General features: G+C 40.2%; 1 protein-coding gene across 1 annotated transcript in view; it reads left to right on the plus strand.

Moving 5' to 3' along the window:
- The first annotated feature begins 4,506 nt into the window (after positions 1-4,506).
- Positions 4,507-14,448, plus strand: part of plxnb1b (plexin b1b) — a 35,180-nt gene continuing 25,238 nt past the window's right edge. The window contains exons 1-2 of the mRNA XM_044023919.1: positions 4,507-4,592; positions 6,608-7,778. Coding sequence (XP_043879854.1) covers positions 6,618-7,778 — 1,161 coding nt within the window. The 5' untranslated portion in view covers positions 4,507-4,592; positions 6,608-6,617. The remainder of the gene's footprint in view (positions 4,593-6,607; positions 7,779-14,448) is intronic.

Here is a 14,448-nt window from a genome sequence, read left to right on the forward strand (position 1 = left end):
TTGTCAAACCTGATATTTCTGGACAATTGTTGTACATGTACTGTTTTAGATATTAAGTCTGTTGTGTACACACACATCTTGGTCCATCCCCACACCAGAACTGTCCTGAGATTTCTGAAAGTGACCTCATTGGTGCACATTATTGTTGTTTATACTTGTGCCTGTTTGATTGTTTATGCTCACAGTCATGTCACTATTTACAAACTTGCTTTATTTCTAACCCCCAGTCTCTGAAAATGACTGGGTGCTGAAAAAGAGGCATTATGGGTGGGCATCATAATAAATGACTATATCCTCCTCCTCCCCTCTCTCTCCCTCTCTATCTCCATCTCCCTCTTTCCCCTTCTCTCTCCCTGGCTTATCATCATTAGTCACATTCCATCAGTTCTCAGTGAGCACTGAGGCTTGCGAGTACTTGTTGGTGGTGATTTGTCTCACCCCCATCTTCCCCTCTCCCCATTGTTTTTCTGTAACCCGGTTTCTCTCTGCCAGCTTTTTCACATCACATATGCTCTGGTCCCCCCTCTTACAGAATGTAGGATAGCTGAATTGAAAATGAATGAAAGGCTGGGCTCGATGTAGCAGATGATGGCTCAATTGAATGTGCCTCTCAGGAATGCTCTGTTCTGGCGCAGAGGCTTTTGGCTGCAGCTGAAGTGTCAGCCCCACTCATTTTGTGCTGAACTTGGGAGATTGTGCGCTGTCTTATAGGGATTCCAAACTGCTGGTTATATTTATCTGCTACAGGCTCCACAACTACCCGTCATCCGAAGTGCTGTGGCATTTACATTTACAAAAACCAACTTTTCCTCTGAATCATCATGTACCCTACTCAGACTAGGAATTCTTGCATGGTTGTCCTTTGCACGGTTGAGGTCATAGCCAAATCCTTTGGCTATGACCTCAACCTTGTTGACAAAGGCAAAGAGATTATTTTGGTTTGGATTCAGCAGCGTGTATTTTTTCGGGCCTATAATGAAACTGATATTTGATCTTAGAAACCTCAAATATAAATTGGTTCATATTTTCTTTTTACCTACATTCATAAGTCAGCCATTTGGCTTAATTATTAGTTATTCCAAGAAATGTGAATAGAAAGGTCCAGTGCTCTGCAAAGGTTTAAGGCACTTAATATACTTCGATTCGCCACATAACTCAAGCAGAATCAGTAAAGGTCTCTTGCTGCAGTCTTGGTCCATTTGTGACAATTATATGTGTTAAAATACTGTCACAAGTCCATTCATACTATAATGAGGTTTATTTAGGTATTGAGTAAGATATATTGAATCATTTAAGGCCCCCGATTAATGCTAACTGTAAAACAGCATGTTTTTCGATTATGTAATGAATCTGTTAGATACCACAGAGTTTTTATATTTTCCTCCGACCGGAGATCACAGGTTCCTACTGGCATATGTGACAACTATAATTTCATCATTAGGTGCTGAAGCAGACCTTTAAGCGTGATATATACTGTCTATGAATATTGTAAAAAAAAAATCAATGTTATCATTAAATTGATTTTGAAATGATAGCCTGAAGCAAAAATATCACCGTATTGCAATTATGGCTCTTTAATGTCAGCCATACCTTTACTCTTTAATACCATGGTGTACCTTGAAACTGTTCGATCAGCCCATGCCCAAGGGACCGGTGCCTCTATTGCCCATTTGGAATGCAGCAAATGCTATCATGACATGTGAAATGAAATGTTATATGTGTCACTAAATAGTGAAATAAAGGCAGACTTTGATGGCACAGTCGACACTTTCTCTCCTGAAATTTCACTGTGTCAACACAGTGGCCGCTCTCTAATTTGAAAGATGGCTGAAGTGCTAATTACAGTTTAAACATAAAACTCATTTGTCGCTGGCACATTCTCGATTTTTCATGGACAGCAGAAGACATATGCAAATCTGGTGGTACCATTCGTGGTGAAATCTTGACCCCAGTTTTTCCGGCTTTTCTTTCCCACAAACGTATTTGAAAAAAAGCTCTCATATATGCCCATCACAACTGAATTAAGTTATTGTTTCTGGAGATGGAGCGGGAACAAAGTGAAGTTCATTACCTAAAAGTAAAGTAACATTTAGATAAATCAATTACAGGCACACATTTCCTCCTCTCAGCTCACATCATGCTCATGCCTCTTCACCAAAATAAAAGTATGAAATTCCACTTGGGGGAGGAAATGCAATTTATTTATTTATTTATATTTTAAAATGAGGGAATTAACTCAATTTCTTGTTCTAATGGGTCTCAAACTCTGAATGAACTTCAGCCTGATTTGATTCTTTGCTGTGGGAGAATGCAGACCAGGTGTGAGGGCAACCTGCTTTCGTTTGCACATTTAAGCTAATTCACTTTAGACTTTGAATAAATAAGGAACTTACTGGCCTGTTCGATAACTTTTTAGATAACCAGTGTGACGAACCAGTAAATTGTGGTAGTAACTGAATGAGACAACGCTGTGCTCAAAGTGGACAATTTTACCCACAGTGGAAACAGTTGGCTGGTGGAAGAATGTGAAGAAGCCCAGTGGGTGAAGCAGTGCTTCTGTAAGTTCATTCCTGGATATTTTGATCTGTCATTTCTGCTTGCGCTGCTTCAGGCTCTGAGCTGGTTTCCTCTGGATTATGCGCGCAGAGCTGTAAAGCACCTTTCCAACAGAGTTGTGACATGCTGATTACAGAGTTCATGCTGTTTAGCAACATGGCTGCTGATTTTAATAAGTTGTGGAAACTTGCTCCCTCTACCTCTAAAGGAGAAAGTGATTGTTTTTAGTATGTCTGGATTGTCATTTTCCAAGATTGACGATTCAGTTTTCTTTCTTTATATGTCTTTGTCATTAAACTGAAAACACAGCTATTTGTAGTCATTTCGCTGATGTGTATGTTTTCCTTAAGAGACAATATAAAACTACATATATGTATATACTATTATCTAAGTTGTTTGGTACCAAGCAAAAGACTCCTCTTATCATAAGCCTAAAGAGCCATATTTGGTCCGTTGATGCCTTCCAGACGGCTCACAACTTAAAAATATCCAACACCCTTATGATAATAATAGTATATGCAACAGAGCACTACTCCAGGTTAGAGTTCCTACACACAAATATTAGGCACATTTATTTACCCTGCCTTCACACAGAAGCATGTGTCCGATATCACAGAAATATGGCAGCACTCATTAAATGAAATACAGTAAATGGTTTAACAAAAAATATGATTATACATATGAATGATTAAATACTTAAGGGTTGTTGTAACCGTTTTCCACACAAACATAATTACCAATATCAATCCGATTTACAGAGATTTGATAGGTCAAACGCTCTGATTTCAGGACATGTATCACATCATGAGACACCACAGCTTTTAGATTATATGTTTGTATGTCAGGTTTGGTCACAGAGATGTCGGTGTTTCAATGTGTGACCTCTGAAACTCAGCTTATTCTTGACTTTCAACGGAAAAACCTTCATTTGCAAAGAAGTGATTGATGAGGAGTTTTAGATATAGTGTAATGTAATGTTTTGCTTAAAATTATATATACAAATCAGTGATCGTAATTATTATGCTACAATGATAAATGTGTTCTTTCCATCCTTGGCCTCTAGTCTGGACTTTACCCTCGTTCTCACAAAGAGGAGCTTTCCACCAACAAAGTAAGCTTTCTAATGCTCTTAGTGAGGCAGGAAAGAGGTGTGTGTGTGTGTGTCTGTGTTTGCTTGCATGTGTGGAATGGATTCAGTAGAGTGAATAGTGTCTTTTTCTGTCTGGCTGCCCCCCCCCAACCTCCATTTTGAATAAGCTTGCTGGAGATCTGCCTGAACTGGAAAAAAAAAATAATCCTGCCTCTGTGCCAGTGATGGGAGGCAATGGAGGAGGGAGAGGTGGACAGAAGAGGGTGATTGTTAGTGGAAAGTAGGAGGGAATCCTGTGTACTGAGTGAAAATTAGATTTTAAAGTAATTTATCAAGTCATAATTGGAGAAAACATCACAGTATTTCACAAAGTAAGTTTGAAACCGTAGAGTTAGGTGCCTAAAGTAGGGAAAGCTACCCCTCTCGTGGTTCCCATGCTATTGCCTTTTTCCTTCTCTTGGTTTGCTGGCAGGGCCTCTGAAACCAAAGGGGGTTTGTATCTTTTATCTGAGCAGTGAGGGTGGATTGTATACTGGGAATGTGTGTGTGGCACTGAAAGCCTTCCTGGGCTACTCAGCTTGGCTTCCTCTGAAGTGTCTTTTTAAACCAGCAAAAATGGATGCAGCCAGTCACACATAGTCTGACAGGAATTACAATGGGAATAAGCTTCCCATGACTTCTTATGAACTGTAAAGATGCTAAAAAAAACAAGAACAAGATATTTGAATGTTAGATTCTGCCCACAATAATGTCCTTTAGAGTGAGGTTTATCATCTGTGAATTTTATGCTCTTGCTCTCCCCGGGTGTGGAAGCATAGAATACTCATATGTCTTCATGTTTCATGTGTATCTCGCAGGTTGTATCCAGAGGGATGTGTTTTTAAACCCATGCTGCTGGGAGGTCAAGAGGTGACGTGCCTCTGTAAGACACCACTGGAAACAAATGGTGAGGAGCCGATGTCACAGAGTGTTTATTATGCTTAAGGAGCCCTCCTCAAGCTGTTTAAACAAATTGAATGCCACTTGACATAGCTGTAGATTTTAAAAGAAGAAACGGTAAATGTTTTGCTTTCTAGCACTCATTTTATTAGCTGTGTTTTTCTTATCAGTATGGTTAGTCAGCATAAAAACAGACAAACCGTGAAGTGAGAAAGGTCAAAAGGTTTGCAACCTTCTCCAAACTACTTGTTGGATCAGTTTTCTTGGTCTGTTTATTGTTGAGCAGTTAATTTGGAACATCTGCACACCCCCATACAGACATCCAGTCTGTCAGTCATGCAGTTTTCTCTTCATAAAACCTTGCGGATGAAGGACCAGAGCTTCAGTGGACTGATTGTTAGTGCCAGATGGGCTGGTGTGAGTATTTCAAAAAAGCAGGGGTTTTCCTGCACAATAGTCTCTAGAGTCGCATCAGAATGGGGCAAACCAAAAAAAAAACATCCAGTTCTGTGAGCTGCAAAGGTGCAAACAGAAGTGACATTCACTGAGCCAACAGAAAGGCTATGGTAACTCAAATAACCACTCTGGCTGTGGTGAACAGAAAGGCATGTCAGAATGCACATGTCAACACCCTTGATTGGCAACAACAGCAGAAGGCTGAGTCAGGTTTTATTGTTCCAGCAATAAGCCCGTATCCAAGCTCATCCCTGAGCCACTTCACTTCTGTGAACACTGGCATGCCATCTAAAATTACACACTGGGGCAGCATCAGGCTGGCTTTGTTTGGTCCAGCTTCTACCAACACATGTGACATAATTGTGGGTCATTTAAAGGTAATATGGCAGGATGTTTCTTTAAAACTGGTATGAGGAATCTGGATCTCTGCTGAGGCTGCAAATCTTATTCGGAACCTAGAGTCAACAGTATTTCATCCAACCTTAAGTGCTTGGTGACAACTTACTGCATTGACATCTTTGTATGGCTATTATAGCTTATGATAGCTAGTCTATTTTAAACTCTTCCTCCTCTGCTGAAACTGTGGAGCAACTCCCATTGAGTAAAATACCAAAATCCCTGAAGGATGATTTCAGTGCATCACAAAAACTGAGTTAAGATTGTGATAAGTCCTTTTTATCCTGTGTAGTGTAAATTTGCACACTCATAATGAAATTAGTATATATTTGCAACCACAAGGTCTATTTGAATACTTTGGTGTCATAGTAAAGGAAACACTTGTGAGATTTGTTAAGATGTGTAAATATCAATACATGTGTTACTGGTGAAGAGTAAATGAAGATTCAGGCTCACCTTCTCTAGACTTGTATATATTTCCCATTCCAAATACGAACACAAGGTGGCTCGACTGAGCTTGTCCCAGTAGGCAGGCCTATATCTCTGTAAGGGATTGGCCGCTTTGAGTGAATGACTCCTCATTTGAATCATGAGAGCCAATAGAATGACACTATCATTGGCTAAATAAGATTGTCAGCCAATCAGAATCAGCAGAACGCTGGCATGTGACAGGGACAGGCTGCTGCATATGGAGATTGTAACGCTGGGGGAAGTGTTACAATATTCTGTTGTCTTAATGCTTTGGGTTTTATCTCTCTGGTGCTTTGGTGTAGAGTGCTTTGACGTATATCCTCCAAATCCGTGGAGTCTCTGCTTTCATTCAAGGTGCATGTTGTGTGTTCTGAATAAAGTGTTGTAGTGTCCAGAAATGTGCCGAGTGGGTTGACACAGCAGTGCCGTATGGAGGTAATTAATTGAGTTAGTTGTCATTAGAGCTGTGTTAGTCACATATAAAATACTCTCCTGTTTAATTTGATGTGCAACATCACTATATTCTTTCATGTTTAGTGCTGTATTCCACTATTATCCAAGTATCTGGGTCCCCCAACTGGAGGACCTTCAAATTTAAATGGTTATGCAGGCTCAAGTCTTACAGACCTCTAAAAATGCCCTCATACATGTAAATATAGGCAATGTTTCTAACTCTCTTTGTGGTTTCTGTACCTTCAGCTCTGCTGCCATGCCTCCGGGGACGGTGCGCCATCTTTCAGTGTTAGCAGTCCGGACACTGCTGTCTCTCCTGCTGCCAACCATTACCTGGCCCTTCGTCTCACTACCTGGTGGCATTGTCCACGGATTAGAATCCGCGTCCTCTAGTTCTTATCCCACCTTTGTCCGGAATGACACTGTGTTTGAGCACTTGGCCTTGCATCCCGACCCCACCGTTGGTCGGGTGTACATCGGGGCCCGAGATCACTTGTTTCAGTTGGATCGATTCCTCCAACCTGAACTCCAGGATGACACTGGACCTGTCACAGACAGTCGAGAGTGCTTACCTCCTGTCACCAAAACCAACTGCCCTCAGGCTAGGATGACCAGTAACCACAACAAGCTCCTGCTAGTTGATCCTTACTCCATGGAACTCATTACCTGTGGTAGCGTCAACCAGGGAATATGTCAGAAACGTAGTTTGGATTCTGTGGATGTGGTACGATTCTCCACTACAAGGCCGGTGGATACCCAATATGTAGCAGCCAATGACCCCAGCGTCAGTACTGTTGGGCTTGTCATTAGGTCACATCCTGCCAGGCAGCCTGTTTTGTTTGTGGGCCGAGGTTACACCAGCAGCCATCCACCCATTTCCACAAGAAACCTCGCCCAGGAACCCATCTTTTCATACGAGGAAACTGCCAAACTGGCTGTGGCTGGCCGGCTCTCAGAATATGACCACCATTTTGTGGCCTCCTTTGCCCACCATCAGCATGTATACTTCCTCTTCTATAGGCGGGACCTTAAGTCACAGTCGCGCGAGTACCGTACCTACGTGTCTCGTGTATGTTTGGACGACCAGTCCTATTACTCCTACGTTGAAGTACCCCTGACGTGCCGTTCTAGGTCAGGAAAAATGTACAACTTGCTGCAAGCTGTCCAACTCGGGCTGTCCAAGGATGGGCAAGGAAGTCAAAGCGCTGAGATTCTTCTTGGTGTCTTCTCCGCTCGTTTGGCTTCATCTACTCGGCCCAGTGAGGACTCGGCCCTGTGCATGTTTAATCTTGAAGATGTGGACCGCAGGATTAATGCCACCAGAGACCTGTGCTACACACAGATGGGTAGAGAAGCAGGAGTGGAGGCAGCCTACATTGAGTACGAAGTCAAATCCAACTGTGCTAACCTGCCGGAGGTGAGTTCTTGAGATTAAATTCACTTCTTCCAGTGCAGTGACCAAGCACTAACACACAAGTCAATTTAATTGACATAAGTGCTAACCTTACTCCCTAATCACAAGCTATGTTTTAGACTTGACATTGACCCTTGAAAGGATCGATCCAGGTTTCTGTAGAGACTTTTTGAATGGACGCAATCTATTTATGTCAATTATCTATGATATTTTTACCTCTCGCCATTGTCCTCATCAGACTTTATCATCCTAAGAGGGGATATTTGATTGCAGCCAGGCAAAGAACACATCTTCATGAGAGACAAAGCACATAATACAACAACGCACATGGCAAATCTCAAAGACAGATGATAACATGCTTATAGACATACAAGAGCACTTGAAATGACGACAAAGCCAAGTCAAAACAAAAGAATTGTTAAAAAGATAATGATTAAATGCCAAATATTTTCTTAAAAGTGCAAAGTACAGAGATCACAGAGACGTTCATGCTACTAACTGCTGTGCAGACAAAAGAGACATGAACTATTTTTGTCCTCTGAGCAGGAAATATGTGTTTATGATATGAAGGACCTCAAACTCCCTCTGCAGGAGAATTCAGTACGGCTTGGGTCTTCCTCTGGATCTGACAACAGTAGAGAAGTAATTGCATCTTTATGTGCCAAAATATTTGTGATTTTGCCACGTGTCAATTTCAATTCTCTTTCTCTCTTCAGCTTAAGATGATGGTCTAAACCAGACAGGCTAAAAAGAGACCTTTTTTTGGGTCAATTAGCCAAATTTTAAATTCAATTCAAGATATTTTTACATACATAGATTAAGTTAATTCATTCATCAAACATATAGCTCTTGGAAATGTCTGGTTATGTATTCAAAATAATATGAGTACAAAAATATACACAATTTTGAATACATTGTTAAGTGGGTTGTGATGGTTTGTCATCTTTTAAAAATCAACTCCAGTATCTCTTTTAATACAGTTTTATTGTGTTAATGGAGGACTTAGTGTCCACCCCAACACTAAGATAATTACAAGGCTCAGGATTATTCGATCGCCACTGTATTCAAGTTCCTAGAGCAGAATGTCTGAATGTTGTTGATCTAAATCATCTTTCAAGGGGACCCTGAGTGAAATCTCATTTTATCGTTGGAGTCGCACACTTCTTATTTGCAGCCTTGTCATTGTACACAGAGTGAGGCAGAACATAACTGCACGGTCGGCTGTAAACTTTAACAGAATAGCTTTGACAGATTATAAACTTTTAGTCTAGCCACAAAATTGTCTGTCACCAAGGTAATTAAAATGGAAATAGGGCGTTGAAAAGGAAGAAGAAAAAAAAAACCCTCTCCTGTTGTCCACTGTGATGGACTCTCCTGACTCTTACTCTCTGCTGTGTGAGATACATTTGAGTAGTAAAGGTTAAATATGACACCTGACATTTGGGCTGCACAATATATTGTTGAAGCAGCATCATCACAGTTTGTACAACCTTAATAGTCACATTGGAACGCGCATTAAAGTATTCTTGTTAGAACGTTTGCTGCTTCATTCAAACAAAACCCGTACAGTTCTCACTTAATTACTTCATTACTTCACTAATTTACGAATTAAGTCAGTTTTGCAAAGCATAATTTATGTCTTCATACTTATTTTAGGTATTAATATATCTAAAAATTGTTGCACTAATAAAAAGTAGTTTGGATAGTTGATGATCAAGAAAGTTTGATTTGGTAATAATAACCACCACAGATTTTTGACAATGGTGTACTGTGGAACTGGTGAGTGATTTATCCCTGTATCCCAGGTATTTACAGAACATTTTCTTCAGTGAAATGGCACAGTTAACATCATGAGCCTGGCAGCAGTAACAATGCTCCACTCCCATGTGTCGGTATGTGTAATTGTATGTTTATATCACAGGGTGTTACTGAAAAGCTAAGAACAACATCGAGCATAAACCACATATTTACAGTCTTGTGTTTTCTTTCTCTCAATGCTACTGTTTACATGGAGGTTTGGTAGTCATTTTCCATAATTAGTTATTATTCCATTTAATTTGATTAGTTGTTTGTCAGGGGAGTGTTTCCAAAAACTCTAAATAACAAAATGCTCACATGATTCAATATTAGGTTCAGCTTACTGTCACAGAGGAACAAAAAACAAGACAGAATTCAAATTATGAAGCTGAAATAAAAACCCTCAAATCTATTAATTGATTATCAAAATATTTGCAAGTTAATTAATTACTATGGAAGCCACACAGTGAACCAGTGAAATTGGTCTCCTATTTCTTTTTGCAGAAAACCATTCTGTCTTAGTCTCCTTTTTCTCCTTTTGCTAGGGCTGGGCACTATATGGAGTTTTTCATTCGAAAAACCGTTAAAATCATATTCTTAGAGCCACCGCCTGTTCTCCTCTCCCTGTGGTTCACATTCAACTTCAGCCTTCTTTCCTACTTTCTCCCCAAGTCTGAGCAGTGAGCACAACCCTTCTCTTCCCCGCTCACTGCTCAAGTCCTGCATAGAGCGATCACATGGTGACAGACACAGACGGGGATCAAGACCCCAGCGAGGAGCTAGTTAGTAAAACAGAAATCAGAAAAATGTGTCTTTTTCCCTGCTCCAAGTTCATTCTGGCTTCTCTGCATTCAGTATCTCTTTCTCTGTCTCTTATTGAGTAGCACATTTCGCACATGTAGCTTTGAAAAAAAAAAACATAGAGATTTCTGTATACTATATATTCAGCTAAAAAGAATAGAATAGAGAAATAACCTTTGGTCATTTTGTTTTACCCAGCCGTACCTTGTGCTAGATAAAATGTTTCATCTGAAAAGCAGTTGCCATGCCTCTGAAGCTGTCCATTCTCGTCCTCTTCCAGCTGTGTGACCTCTGTATCAGACAGGATGAAATTTGATTTGACATTTTTGTAACACACAAATGTAATTCTGTAGAGAAGGGATTGAATTAGGTATTAGATGGTCCCTCTCACAAGACCAACTCTGGAGATGCTGGTTTTTGGTGCTGTGTTCCTGTGTACACATGGTGTCTGAGCCATACAAGCATTGCATTTGAATTTTGTAGACTAGTTTGACATCTTTTATTATCACGTCCTCCTGTGTTGAGGATGTTGAGCATCGCTGACCCTTCAACCTGTACAGCAGATTGGCTCAAAGGGAGAAGATAGTGCGGTTGGTGTAATTTAATAGGATTACTGGTCAGGGAGCGATCGATCAGCTGCATTAGCTGCACTTAGTGAGGTGGGGCTGAGGGTAATGTTTAACAAGGCCTGACAGGGATGGATTAAGACACACCAGGCAGAGACCCTGAAGTGGATGGGTAGACGAGATTAAGTGATACAGATGCACAGTGGAGCACAATGGTAAAGAGGGAAAAGTTATGTGGGAGAAAGATGGGACATACAGATACAGTAACGGAAAAAATCTAAAGCTACAAATGTCTGTAGATAGATGCATAATGTCAAAACATTATCACTTTGTATTTTTGTGAATTAGTCCAGACTTCAGAGAGGTGTCAAATCAAATCTGAAACATATTAAAAACAAATTGTGGGAAGTTTGGAAGTATGGAAAAGTGTGTGGTCAGACAGGATACATCCTCAGATGTTTTTTTTTTTATTTTACTTCAAAGTCAGATTGAGATTAAAATTAAGTGAGGCCTAGTCGTGACAGGTTCAGTTAGCAGCATCATACGTGCAAACCATGTTAACAACAAATAACATCAGAAAACAAACAATAAGGTGCTCAGACTTAAGACAAAGAACAAAGCACAAAGAAGAACTTTTGTCAGATGAAAACCAGTGTTTATGGGTTTCTAGTCATGCTATTTGTTGATCCATGTCCAAATCTTCACAGTTTTGTATTGAAATAAAACATGTTGTGTTAAAGCTTACATCTCTCTGGTGAAACACCAGCTACTGCATTCAAATTTAACCCATTGGCTATTTGAGTGAATGCTTGAGTCACTGGTACACTCTTTTGTTGCTTTCTTGTCTAATCAGCGCAAGGCTTGTTGTCTTGGACTCCTCCCCCTTTTATATTTATATATATATACATATATACATACATACATATATATATATATATATATATATATATATATATATATATATATACATATATATATATATATATTTATTTATTTTTTTCCTTATTTGTTTATTTGTTTATTATTTATTATTTTAAATGCCAGAGCTGTTGCGTTGCTAAATGGTAATCCTTAAACCTCTAAAAGGGCTGCTGCACCTGCAGGGATTGACCTCCAAAAAAAGGAAAATTAAAGTAAACCTTTTGGCCAGAGCAATGATGAGACATCCGAAGCTGAAGAGAGATTTACTGTCTGATTAAAATGTAAAATCTCAGTCGGATTTCTGGGCACAAACAAGTCAGCTTCCATCCATGTTTTCCCTGACAGCCCATCTGCACCAGGGATGGACTCTCATGCATGGTCTAATCCTTGATGAGTGACCAGGATTCAGGATTTATACCAAACATCGGTGGCCAAAATGCAACTCGAGCAATCTCCTCTTGTTATCTTACGCCCTAGTGGTTATTACTGCCCTTGGTATTTATGGCTGAACGTGCACATGAGTGCAGTCCTCACAGTGCCATGTTGTTGTAGTGTTATCACAGCTTCCCATCAGCCAGGCAAGTCGGTGACATGCCAGACTTTAAGCTTATGCGCCTTGTTTCTAGACTTCACAGCATGACCTCATAACTATTTCAGAAAACTTATGTAGTTGGGAACTATACTTAGCACGCAGTCATCTCTGGTTGGTTTTAATGGTTGGGTTCTCATGATGTGGACAAAACGGGCTGCTTGGACTCTGTCCTTACGCCACGTGCCTTAATCAGCACAGACTATAGTGCATATAGAAAACTGCTAAAGAAAGTTAAAAGTTAGACATTTATATACAGTAGGTGTGATACTCCAATAACGATATACAGCGCATACAGACATATGCAATGTACCTCAGTGACATAATTTCAGCAGTGCTGCTACATGAGAACTCTCTATTTATTAAAAGTGCCTGTGTATTGCTATGAATCTGTTGCTCTTTAAAGGTACAATATGCAACATTCTGCTTAACGTTATATCAGGAAATAAATATTGACTTTGTCAGTGTACTGTAGAGTAGGCTACTAATGTCTTGAGCAGAGAGTGGCGTCACACAATGCAGTTACGTTTAAGTACTGTAGGAAATGCCAGACCCTGAATATACATTTGCTGCGATCAAATTGGTTTGTGTCAAGCTCGGGACCTCTTAACTCTTATGTCATGTATGTCCTGTTTGACTAGAACACTTAAAAAGATACAGCCAAGAGCCACATGTCTATGTGTCAGCTGAAGATGACTTTCTGGATTTATTCTTTTTAAAAAGAAAAAGAAAGAAAAGGTAATTCTTTGGCTAACTTCGGGGTAAACTTTGGTCTGGAATTGGTTAAAAATGGACGTAAACAAGTTAGCACTAGCAGGAGGTAACAATAGACTTGTAACTTGATAAATACATGATGTTACATGTCTGTTATCGTGGTGACTGGCTAGAATAGGAACAATAGAGCTCTGGTCTATTGACGTCACACAACCAAGGTAATGCCCTCTGGCAGGGAACAACGCTGTTCACCTCTATAGACGTATATACTAAACACATAAATCAGACAATATCTCAGACAACTCGTCTCTTCACCGGCTGTTTTTGTCATAAAAGTGAAGACGGTGGATAGCTGTTGTTCCCCTGGGATGCCAAAAACCAGATCCCCACAGATCCAGAGAGACGGCGGAGGTGAAGCTCTGCTAAGAAACGTGCTCACAGCAAGCAGAAGAAGACAAAACAATGGGAACCCACAAGCAATGGACTTCAATTATGAACATTCACCAGGAGCTAGTCCACACAGCAAGATTAATTATATACACTACACCACGCCGTTGCTAATGATAACGTTAACGTGACACTTACCCTCCCAGTGACAACAACACTATCTTGTAGAGATAGACGGTAGACGCCAGAGTTTGTCACAAATGTTTTCACAAAGCCAGATTCTGTCCATTTGTTTCCCTCCAGGCTCTTGTAAACCTTGAGTGACTCTCTGGAGTGAGATGAAGGGAAGTTAATCAGGAAATTGAAGATGTCAGGATTACAGCAGCTCTGGAATAATGTAAAAATACATCAAAAAGCATGCCGGGGCATTATAAGCATCAGATATATTTAATCTGTCAAGCTTTGAGATATATCGGTGGATCTCGGTGGATTTAAAGTGTGCTGTGAACTCTGACAGGTTGAAACCAGCAATGGCTCTGTTCATTTTTGCCACAGCTGGAGTCCCATGACGCCTGGAGCTCTATTGCTCACTGGCATTAGTTTTCACAATTAACTGTGACGACTACTAGCACAACATATCAGACCTTTTAATTTGTTGCCCGTCTCTTGGATTTACATGTGCATCTACATGTTTGACCCAAGGAATGCCAAAATGCAGCATTTAAGAGGAAAATGATAAATTTAGAACTAAAATGGGTTTTGTCAGTGTTTCATGAAAAAGGAAACTTACGATGTTTGTGAGACCTCTGGGATATACACAATTGGAGAACACTGCATTTAAACTCAACTGCTTGGAGAAGAAAACTCCGCAGGGCCCCTTTAAGGCCATATAAGTCCA

This window comes from Solea senegalensis, linkage group LG4 (assembly GCF_019176455.1).
Source record: "Solea senegalensis isolate Sse05_10M linkage group LG4, IFAPA_SoseM_1, whole genome shotgun sequence".
Taxonomy (NCBI): domain Eukaryota; kingdom Metazoa; phylum Chordata; class Actinopteri; order Pleuronectiformes; family Soleidae; genus Solea; species Solea senegalensis.